An 11,107-nucleotide genomic window follows, 5' to 3' on the forward strand; every position below is an offset into this window, starting at 1 on the left:
GTGTGTGTGTGTGTGTGTGTGTGTGTTTGTGTGTGAGGTGGTTAATTTCTGCCTGCTGTGGGGTCCTAATTTAAAACGCTTAAAGGAACAGTTCAATGTTGTTAGGAACAGTTTAGCCTCATGTTTGTGCCTAAGCTTTGAATCCTGGAGTGGAGGCGTGATCAGCGGAGCTAAAAGGGTCTTCCATGAGTTTTCATGCAGCATCCATATCATTTAATCCGAACTATAACTTGAAGCATGAAATCATCTCTACTCCACCTCTAGAGCTGATTGCAGCCTTTCAGGTTCATCTTAGCTGAGGTCGTAAACACGTCTGGAAGCTAACGACTGTCTGCTGCCTTTATAAAAACTTTCATTTACATCTTTATGACTTTTTTTATTTGCCATACATGGACAATGATGTGACCATAGAGTATTAGCACAGACACTGGCCTGTTTGCTAAATAATATTAGCAAAATTGATAAGTATATTACCATCCTTTAATGCGAAACGTGATCAGCTAGTGGTTTTTTGGGCATCAGGAGGATGGAAATGCGTTACTTTGAGGCTGTCTATCTACCGTGGCTAGATTAGCAGATTAACATTGGCACAAATCTAAATGAGATTATTTATCAAAATGTTGAACTACTCCTTTAAGATTTAAAATTAAACCTGTATTTTGCTGTGAAATAAAGAATTGTAAATGTTAAGGCAGCGGTGAAATATAAACAAGGTTTAACTGAACTTATGAAGTAATTACAAAGTGAGCAGAGTGTCCTCATGTAACATTTATTTACTGTGTCTCAGATACTTTCCCTCAAACGCTGAAGTAAAACCTGAACACATAAATTAAACAAAATGTGTCAGAAGGCGGTCTCATAGTCATTGGGAGTCATGGACGGTCCCTGGAAGACGGGTCTGGACATGGCGTCCCCGTGAAACACAGAGTCCTCGATCGAAACAGAAACACCAAACATCCCTGTAAGTCAAGCCATTTTCAAACTTCAGAGACATTTTTCTAACTGCTTATGGTTAGCCTCCCTATGTTTTTGCTTTTGCACCAAGAGGTCCACTCCTCAGCGATTTAATTTCTGAAGGAGAATATTTTTGTTCCAACTGTTAGCAGGGGCTGAATGGTCAGCCATCACTGCACTCAGTCAGTTATATAAAGTCCTGTTTTTTCCTATTTATAAAACAATGCAGTAACGTTTAGTTGGTAAAAAGTTTTCTATCAAAGGAAACTGTGCAGATTGTATTGAGTAATTCCTCCTGCTGAACAAGCATGTGGTGACGGTGGGAAGGAAAACCCTGTTTAGGAATGCAGTTATTTCTGTACTTCCTGGAGTGCGCGACACAACGAAACATCCCAATAAAACCCGATAACTTAGAAAATCCTGATTAGACAGGGAGGAAGACACTTTATGACAGGAATTCATCATTAGAAGATCTAATGTCTTCATTTCTCATATTAGCTGCATTCACCCTCCTGTCTTCATCCACCCGGTCTGTTTCTTTTAAATATCATGCATAGCATCCAGCATAAGCCTTAACTGAGCGTATTCTGTTATCCTGTAACCACAACATTTAAAACCAACAGAACAAAAGGAAAATGTGTACTGTAGCTGTTAATTTTTTAGTCTTTCTGTTGATCATTTTCTGCTGTTTTTTCTTAATATTTCTAATCTGATGTCTGAACGCAGTAAAGGTGTCGACATGAAGACATCGAGTTGGAAAACCGTGTTTCCATAAGGATGAGGAGTAGTCATGTATAGTTAGTGAAGAGTCTCAGACATCTCCTGTCTTTTAGAAATGTTTTTTATTGTACGTGATTTACCAGAAAAGACAAATGTCAACATGACAATTTGAAAAGCAGTTTGTGAATAAATTAAGTTTACTGAGAATTATTTTACAAGGAAAGTGGAAAAAATGGTGTCCTGTGTTTTATTTCCCTCTCCCATTTTGCTGATATGCTGGGTTTGGGTTTTTCCATCTGGGTTTTGTTCATCACGGTCCAATGTCTCCACTCTGTTCTCATTAGTCTAGAGGACATCGTCCCAGAAGTCTTTGCAGTTTTGATATGCTCAGTCCTGCTGCCATCTTGTTTCTAGAGAGAAGAGGCTTTCTTCTTCAACTCTTTCAAGCAGCCATACAAGTTGATTGTCTTGACCTTTAACCTTTATCCTACTAACAGGCCTGTGGAGATGAGCTCATATCTCTGAGCTTCCTGGAAATGACCATTGACCCTTCCCAGGTTGATGAACAGCAACGGTTGCTGCTCTGGCCCTAGTTTGTGTCAGAAGCTCAACAAATTTTTGATGTGAAATATTAAAACATGACAGTGAAGTTATTTATAAACAAAAACAAATATCCTGCATGAAGAACTTCTTTAGTTCACTAAATTAAAAATAAAAACGATAATATTATCAAATTGACCAGAGGTCGGAAGAACGAAGGCTTAAACAGCTCATAGACCTGCTATCAATAGATGCTTCACTGACTGTTGGTTTTCAGATTATAGACAAAAATATCTAAAAGTATGAAGATGAATAGATTTACAATTAAATTTAGAATGCATTTTTAATTTTACTTAGTGTTTAGTTAATATAATATTTGACATTTTTATAATGGCTGTTTTTTTTTTATAAAAGCAACAACTTTAAAGCTGTTAACAATCAAAGTGTAATGAGAGAAACTTCCTGGTTCCTCCGGTAGATAGGTTATCTGTTGAGGTGTGTCAGTCTGTTCAGTTTTTCTCGGCTGGGCTGCTCTCTGCGGAGGGGCTGCTGTTCTCTGAGGTGATGGCCGGGGCAGAGGTGACGTTGATGGGGACGATCCGTTCCTTCCCGTCGCTTGGCGGTTTCTCCCTGGGCGCCTGGATCTGCAGCCGCCCCCCCACCAGCGAGCAGCTGACGGTCTCCGGGTCGACGCCCTCTGGCAGGTCAAACTCTTGCCTGAACTCCTGACACCTGTAGGAATATGAGCCCTTCCCGTCGTCCTGCTTCTTCTCCGTTCTGCCGCTCACCCGCAGCTTCCTGCCGACCTGTTTGACGGACAGCTCCTGTGGGGCAAACTCGGCCGTGTCCAGACTCAGTGCGAAGGTGTCACCATCCTTCCCCAGCTCCTGGAAGGCGATGGGTCTCAAAGCCCCCGCAGAGCAGGAAGTCTGGTCGATCTCTTCGAAGATCTTCTGGTGCAGCCGTTCCATGTACTCCATGCTCTGCCTCATCTCCTGCATGTGGCGGATCATCTCCTGCTCCATTTGGTAGAAGAGCGGCCGGGTCTCGGGCCACAGGCTGCGGATGGGCCAGTGCAGCTCCAGAAAGGGCCTCATGGCAGCCGGAGTCGCCTGGAAGATGCTGGGACACAACATGCTGTCGGTCTGTTGGAGGCTGAGAGGATCTCTGATCTGCTGCTGCTTTGTCTGAGAGATGTCTGTCCCTAGTTGCATTTATACCCCAGCAGCCCCAACACGCTTCAGCAGGAAGGTTCCAGATGCATTCCTCACTGTGTGTGAGTGTGTGTGTGAGTGTGACTGTGAGTGTGAGTGTGTTCAGCTGCTTAATACAGACTATGACCGAGCCCGTGTGTGAGTGTGACTGTGAGTGTGAGTGTGTTCAGCTGCTTAATACAGACTATGACCGAGCCCTGCAGCAGAAATAGAACAAATCTGAGACCGTCGGCATGTGGCACATGTTTGCAGAGATTTCTTTATGAGGTTCATCACTCGCAGAGGAACACACCATTACCCAAACGCCATTCTGACTCATAACTCCTAAATCAGCTTGGGACTCTTAACTAGAACCAGAGAAAATGTCCTGAAGAACTCCAAACTGGAGGACGACCCTCAATCAGGGCTACACAAATGTAAAACACTCACAGTGTCCCGTTTCCACTCACTTCTGAGGAGAACAGCAAGTCTGTTGGCCAACTTTTTGATTTAGAAAGGAATGTTTGAAACCTTGTCATCAGACATTTGAATGTCTTTCTCTCTAAAGATGTTTGATTTTTCCCATCAGCTCAAGTGAATGACATGGCAGGTCTGGTTGCATTTGGTCGCCTTATATCGCTTTTACTTAGTTAAGTTCACTGTAAAAAACGTAATACGATGTTGCACATTCGACTGCACAAAGAGACAAGAATGCAAACCGAACTTGTCAGTTTATTCTAAACCTTTGATGAGGAAAGAAGATGGCGATAGTAGCCACAAGTTATAAAGACTGGCAGCTCTCGATGTATTCACAGATTTTCAGATGAAATGTTTTACAGGGTAAGAAGATTAATGTTCATACACTTCATAAGTAAGTAAGAGACAATCAAATATAGTGTTGTGAAAAAGGTATGCAACTAATCATTAGAAGCCACGTAGCCTTCATTAGAAGGCTTTTAAGTGTGCTCTGGCGTAAGGGGACATAGTGATATAAATCATTTGGCCTGAACTCAGAAAAAGCCAGTGATTTGATCAAATCATCATCCGAGGGAGAAGGTATGGGTCAGATCTAAGTCAACCAGCACCGCTATGATCACCAACCAGGTGTGCTAGTTCCACAGGCAATTTAGTTTTATTTGACCAAGTAGAATACCATAGCTATACTGGCAAAAACAACTTGGGAAAACCATTGGAGTAGCTCAGTTCAATGGCGCCTCTACATGGTTAGGTGACGTAGTTGCAAAGTGACAACAGCAGCCCCCTTTTTTGAGTTGCTTAGCATCTGAGAATTTAAATCTGGTACTGTTCACTCTCTCTACTGTTTGGCTTGTTTTTTCCCCTTTTCTATTTAGCTGATGATTGTTTGACTTACACCACATGACCACCTGATTCACCTCATTTCTGTAGTTTGTTTTGTTGACAAGGTCCACCACGGTTTATCTGAAAATGTGATAGAGTTTTCTGCTGCACTGGTGCCACTGGAAATAAAGTAGCACCACAGCATGATCCTACCACCATGCTTGACAGCTGGTACAGGTAGTTTGAGAGGCTTTCAAACATTCTTGTTATTGTGATCAAAGAGCAAAATCTGTTGGTCTGAGAATCAAACCCTTCTCCAGAAGACATGTGATTTGTCCAGGTGACATGTAACTTAGAGCAATAATTATTCAATAATCAATAATTGTACATCACACTAAAATCATTGCGTTCATAAGCTGAAATTGATCATACTTGGTTTCTAATAAGTACAAAACATTTATTTACTTTCATGGAATTATTAATCTGAATATATGTTATGTATTAATTTATATAAATAATGTCCAGACAGGTAATCTCTGAAGTGTTAAACAACCTCCCGCTTTAACCACTGAGTTTATTTCCTGCCATCATTTCTATTTTCACCAGCAGCCTGAGATCTCCCGCCTTTAGCGTCACTGGCCAATGGCATTAGTTCCGGGTCTACCATTAGCCAATCAGGTGATTGCTGTGAGTGGAAAGTGAATGACGGTAAGTTGTTGCTAATTCAGGTCTGGAAGCTTCGTAAGGTCTTTAAACGGTACCTGGTGATGCAGCTGCGGTCACATATTTCTCAGGCGACGTGACTAGACTTTCTTCAGGAAGCAGTAGAAGAAAGAATGGTGTCAGCCACCCAAGAGCACTAGTACAGGACCAGAACAAACTATCTCTCCCTTCTCTGGTGAAATTGGCAACATGGTCTGGGGGATTAGCTCAGATGGTAGAGCGCTGTTGCAAACGAGAGGCAGCGGGATCGATGCCCGCATCCTCCAAGCTTTTCGATTTTGTTTTAAAGTGCAAGACTAACTCAAAATCCACAGTAAAACTCTGCTTTTTCACTTCATTGGGTTCAAGGCTGAATGTATAAACCTGAGGAGTTGATCTGGTTATGGAAACCTCTTGTCCAATTTCTGAGAGCTCTTGATCGCAAAGAATTTAGCTTTTCCTGTAAGATTATAGCAAAGGCATTATCTTTTCTAATATTACAAGAATAATTACTCCTTAATTCAATTCACAATCAATAAACCGTTTTTTCCCAAATTAAATGCGACCAAAGAGGCATTTATGTTAGAAAAGCAGATGATTTTTCAGGAAGAGCAGCTAAATCACAGGTTATTTTCAGTAAGACCACCAGAGGGCGCTACCCATTCACATACATCAGTCCTGGAAACTGAAACTGAGTTCACATTCGTCAGACTTAGCTTGTTTCCGCTTTGAGTTACCGTGACAACTAGAAAAGACAAAGTCGTATTTAAGACGCAAATAAAGCAACACATTGAATATTGTTGTCTTCCACATGTAATGGACTTTTACGTTTTCATGGATTTCCAAGCGATCCTGAATCCTGATCCAGTTAAAATATTCATTTGTAACAGTTAAAGCTAACGCCGCACAGCAAAGTCTGCAGCCTTCACTTTACTCCGGATCAGCTTCTTCAGGCTAAAACTACCAGGGGGAGACGGATGGTAAATAAAGAAGCCGTTCCTCAGTTATTTCCATGGAACCACTTCTGTATTCAGTCTGAAAGAGCGAGTGTATGGGAACGACCAGCAGACCACAGCCAGGCAGCTGAACATCCGCCTGTACGCACTGCTGTAACACCGTCCTATTTGAGCTTTTCACAAGAAGCATACAAAAGTAATAAAACGAAATAACACAGAGACCTAAAGAAACATGCCCATATTTTTTCTAAAAGCAACAACTTTGAACCAGAAGAGTCAGCTGAACCAGATATGACACCAGAGCTGCCCTACTTTTAAGCTATGAGGCTGGTTGTGCTTCGTCATGCTTCGGAAACTAAAAGCCCGAACCGGAATCTCCCCCGTTACTTGGTCTCTGACACTAAAGACAATCAACATACAGAACATAGTTGAAAATAAGGCCAAAACATCGTCCGTTAGAATGGATTAAAATGCTTAGATACTTAAATAGCACATTTTTACAAGAAACATATCCGAGAATATTGCCTACTAGCATAAACTAAAGTTAATGTTAGTCATAAAGTAAAACTCACCTTCGTGTTCTTGAATGTATAACGAGGCGTACATCTTAAAACCTTTCTCCAGCTTACCTGTTGGGGCTTCGGATAGATGTACAATATTAATTGTTACCTTGGCCAAGCCCTGCATGCACCGAGTGTAAAATGCCATAGACCGGAAGAGACCGAGCGGCTTTTTCATGAACACGGAAGCTCACGTGCAAAGAGCCAATTTGCTCTGCACCAGTTGTCTCTGGGTATTCTGGCTTCCTCCCAGTCAGGGAGGGAAGTCAGATTGCCGGATCTTTCTAATCTCTAATGAAATAAAGCATTTTTTAATTTTAATTCAAGCAGCCAGTGATGGTCCAAAAGGCACCCGTGTCTCTGGAAATATTATCACATGTAGAAAGCTTCATAGTAAATAAATAAGTCGTTAATGAGGAAGAACGAACCCGAACATTTCATTCAACATTTTATTTTTAACCTGTCCTGCTCAGACCGTAACTGAACGGTCCTGGTTCTGACCCGTCACCAGGCCGGAGCTTGTTGTTGAAGTCTTTGCTGTTCTGCAGAGTTCTGCAGGGACCGTTTGGACCTGGCCTTCAGCTCCAGCTGTCCACCAGGTACTTAGCGACATGCGCAGCCTCCAGGATGTTGTGGTGCATGTCCCCGGCGGCGCGGCTGGACTGGACCGGCGGCTGCAGAGCCAGCAGCGGGGTGTGGCCTCCGTCAAGGATGTCATCACGGTGATCCAGCAGGACCTGCAGGTGCTGGTTCTCCTGCTTCAGAACCTGGTTCTGCTTCCTCAGAGCCTCCCGGTGCAGCAGGGTGGAGTTGAGGAGCTGCTGCAGATCGTGCAGCTCCTTCAGCTGCTGCTTCTCCTGCAACTGCTGCAGCTCCTTTAGCTGCTGCAGGTCCTGCAGCTCCAGGACCTCCTGCATCCAGAAACAGAACCGGGTTGGACCTCAGTGCCGTACTTGACACTGTTGACCACTGTTGGAGAGTTGGGTCTGACTCTCCAGTCCAGAACTGGACTGGTTTGAATCTTTCATAAAGAACAGGGATTTCTTTGTTTCAAGAGGAAATGTATTGGATAGATAAATAGAAACTTTATTAACTCTTTTGGGATTTTCCCTCAGGGAAATTGTAGATTTTTAAATAAAAATTGTCGGAGCAGACATAAGTCACATGTGGGGTTCCCCAAAGTTCCATCCTAGGACTCCTCTTATTTAATATCTATATTAAATGTAGATATTGAATATTTAATATAAGTTATGACCTGGCTCAGGTCATAACAATCAGATCAGCTACCATAATTATGCAAATGATGCAGAGCTCTATATTATGATGTCACTAGGTGACCTTTGACCCCATCCAATCACTGAATTGATGCTGAGAACAGATAAATGTGTGGATATGCCAAAACTCTCCATATGAACAGAAACTGAAGTTATTATCTTTGGACCTAAAGAGGAACGATCTAGCATTATAGATCTAGAGTCAATGCACAGCTTCAGTTATTACAGCTGGAAACTAGAGATCAGGTTGAACTCTAGGTGTAGTGATGAACTCTGACCTGAACCTTGTTGCTGAACCTAATAATCTTGCCATGTTTCGGTCCGGTTTGCCGTACCTGCTCCGGTGTGCAGGTCCTCTGTTTGTCCTCCGATGTTCCTGGCATGATCTCCTGCTGTTTCTTAATCTTACGGCAAAGCTCTGAGACTCGCAGGACCTTCTCGCCCTGAAGCAGCGGAGCAGAGGGGGATCAGCAGAGTCTCAGGTGAGGCGTGGGGCTCGGTCAGTGCGCTCTCACCTTGGTGATGATGGCCTGTAGGTTTTTGGTGGCGGTGGCGCCCTGGATGCTGAGGATGGCGAGCTTCTTCCTGGCGTCCTGGCGATCTCGTGCCAGCTGCTCCTGGAGCTGCCGACACTTCTGGTTGATCTTGTCTGTGGTGAAGTCCCAGTTCTGCTGCATCAGATCCCTCTCAGCCTGACAGGAAAAGATCTGCTGCCTCAGCTTGATGGCTTTGCTCTGTTGGAGGAGATCAGACGCTCAGAACCAACTGGAACCAGTCAGTTGACTCAGAACCTTAAAGGGATCTGCGACAAGTTGAGCAGGTTGGCCTAAATAGGTTTCCGAAAATTTGTTTGTGATGCATAAAAACTAATTACTTTAAAAATGATGTACCTTACTATATTTTTCACATGTGGAAATCACCATTTCAGAGCATCTACCAACCTCCCGAACACTTACCAACCCTCTGAAAATGTCTACAAACCTTCCAGTTCGTCTACAAACCTTCAGCCTCTTGACGTTCCTCAGTTCGAGGCTGATATCCTGCTGCTGTCTGGCAATCTTCTGGTCCAGCTCAATCAGGCTGTTTCTGGTCTTCTGCAGAATGTCACGGTTCAGAGCAGATCCATCCTCCTGGTTCTTCACTTCAGTCCTCAGAGCGTCCTGTGGTCAGAGACAGTAGGCAGAGCTGAGACACACCCCAGGGCCATGTGGGAAGACAGGAAAGTGTTCCTGCTCGGTACCAGGTCCTGGTGTGCATTCTTGTACACATCCACGACTTCGTGTTGGACCTTCTGGAGGTACTCGGACATGGCCTTGTCATGCATCTGGGCAGGCAGGTACAGATCCACTAGGCCCAGGTTCTGCTGCCGGAAGTCGTCCAGCGCCTTCACCCTGCAGACACCAGACAGGGTTCAGAACCGACTGGTCCAACAGATCACCGCCTGACCTGCAGAACCCAGAAATCTCCTAAACAGAACCTGTCTGGCAACACGAAGTAGGTTGAATGATCTCAACAAGCTCTGAAGAAATCCAAGCATGAAAACCTGCTCTGCAGAAAAACATGGTAGTGGTGGCAGTATGGTGTGGGCCTGTGTGACCTACTCCTGGTTGAAGCACATGGCGTTGAGGGCCCGCAGGCTGCTCTCCCACCGCTGATGCAGACCTTTCAGGTGCTTCTCCTGCAGCTCCCACAGGTACTCCACGTGCTGCAGGTGGCAGCTTTGCACCCGGTCCGCCTGAGACTGCCCCTGCTGCAACTCCCGCATCATTTTCTGCAGCACAAACAGAGTCCCAGTAAGAAGGTAGGGCCGCCAGGCGCACCTGCGGGATGCTCCTCACCTGGATGATGAAGTTCAGCTCCTCCAGCCTCCTGTCAGACGTCTGCTGGTGCACTGCGGCCTCGGCGAGCAGCTCGCTGTCCCGAGTCTGCCGCAGCACCTTCCTCCAGCTCTCTGTCAGCTTCAGCAGGTTCACGGCTGTGTTCTTCTGCTCCTTCTGGAGCTTCTCCTGGTTCAGTACAGAAGCGGATCAGAACCTGCCACTCTGTTTCTTATAATAAGTGAGGACTCTCTGCTGCTAATAAGTTATTAGCAGGTACATTTAGCGCTTAATCATTAGCTTCCACTAAACACCAAGCTCATATAGCCCTTTAGAAAGAGCTTCCACTAAGTACCATGTTCCTTCAGAGCTTTAACATTAGCTTCCACTAAGTACCATGTTGTTATAGCACTTTAACATTAGCTTATACTAAGTACCATGTTGCTACAGCGCTTTAGAGTTAGTGTAACTAACGTTTTCGTTAGCAGTGTCCACCACCACTGGCTATAATCTGCTGTAATCGCTGATCTAAACATTTTCCTTCTCCAGTTTGCAACCTGGACCTGGATGAATTGCTTCATGCTAATGCTGCTCCAGGTGATATTACCTTCAGGTACAGCATGAGCATCTCCTCCTTCTTCTTGGCCATCTCTTCCTCCGCTTGAGCTCTCTGCTGCATCTGCAGGAGTTTCTCCTCCTCCGTCAGCGGCTCTCTTTTCCCTCTTTTCTTCGGCATGATTACCCCTCCTTCTGCTGCCGCAGCTCCACAACCTTCTGGGTTTGATCTCCTAAAACTGGGAACAGCAACAACTCAGCAGAACTTCAAGTGCTTCAGTCCTCACTTTGGTAATCTCCTCCAGACTCTTCAGCTGATCACACTTCTTCCTTCCACCAAACTTTACATTAACATGTGTGGATGCAGCTCTCTTTTATCATGACAGTGGTGCCCAAACTTTTGGTGAAAGCAGTTGGGCCCACAAAAATGTTATATTTCTTCCAACATTTTTAAAACTAGGTTTTGTGCCTTATTTAATTTCTTCTCAATAATAAACTAAAAAAGCAAACACTTTGTTAATAAGTAGCAATCTAATT

General features: G+C 44.2%; 3 protein-coding genes across 3 annotated transcripts in view; 1 reads left to right on the plus strand and 2 right to left on the minus strand.

Annotated features, from left to right (window-relative positions):
* fam53c (family with sequence similarity 53 member C) overlaps positions 1 to 915 on the plus strand; it is an 8,532-nt gene extending 7,617 nt beyond the window's left edge. Inside the window, exon 5 of the mRNA XM_007577087.2 lies at positions 1 to 915. This exon is cut by the window's left edge and continues 2,761 nt beyond it. The gene's annotated coding sequence lies outside the window, so the exon portion shown is untranslated.
* Positions 916 to 1,777: 862 nt separating this feature from the next.
* Positions 1,778 to 3,443, minus strand: LOC103155411 (heat shock protein beta-11-like). Its single transcript, XM_007577088.2, has one exon. It carries the CDS (start codon positions 3,426 to 3,428, stop codon positions 2,724 to 2,726), a length of 705 nt encoding a protein of 234 aa, XP_007577150.1. The 5' UTR covers positions 3,429 to 3,443; the 3' UTR covers positions 1,778 to 2,723.
* Positions 3,444 to 7,370: 3,927 nt separating this feature from the next.
* drc2 (dynein regulatory complex subunit 2) lies at positions 7,371 to 10,838 on the minus strand. Its single transcript, XM_007577099.2, has 8 exons — positions 10,623 to 10,838; positions 10,037 to 10,204; positions 9,800 to 9,969; positions 9,439 to 9,589; positions 9,200 to 9,358; positions 8,714 to 8,932; positions 8,534 to 8,641; positions 7,371 to 7,835 (listed from the first exon to the last, which is right to left on the minus strand). The coding sequence occupies exons 1-8, from the start codon at positions 10,749 to 10,751 to the stop codon at positions 7,503 to 7,505; spliced, it is 1,437 nt and encodes a 478-aa protein (XP_007577161.1). The 5' UTR covers positions 10,752 to 10,838; the 3' UTR covers positions 7,371 to 7,502.
* Positions 10,839 to 11,107: the final 269 nt, after the last annotated feature.

The sequence above is a fragment of the Poecilia formosa genome, unplaced genomic scaffold (assembly GCF_000485575.1).
Source record: "Poecilia formosa unplaced genomic scaffold, Poecilia_formosa-5.1.2 Scaffold427, whole genome shotgun sequence".
In the NCBI taxonomy this organism is placed as follows: domain Eukaryota; kingdom Metazoa; phylum Chordata; class Actinopteri; order Cyprinodontiformes; family Poeciliidae; genus Poecilia; species Poecilia formosa.

Coding starts and splice junctions, on each gene's coding strand:
- LOC103155411 (XM_007577088.2), bottom strand. CDS start 3,428: ATGCAACTAGGGACAGACATCTCTCAGACAAAGCAGCAGCAGATCAGA.
- drc2 (XM_007577099.2), bottom strand. CDS start 10,751: ATGCCGAAGAAAAGAGGGAAAAGAGAGCCGCTGACGGAGGAGGAGAAA. Junction 9,590..9,799: donor GCCATGTGCTTCAACCAGGA/GTAGGTCACACA, acceptor TGGTGTCTGCAG/GGTGAAGGCGCTGGACGACT. Junction 9,359..9,438: donor AGAATGCACACCAGGACCTG/GTACCGAGCAGG, acceptor CTCTGACCACAG/GACGCTCTGAGGACTGAAGT.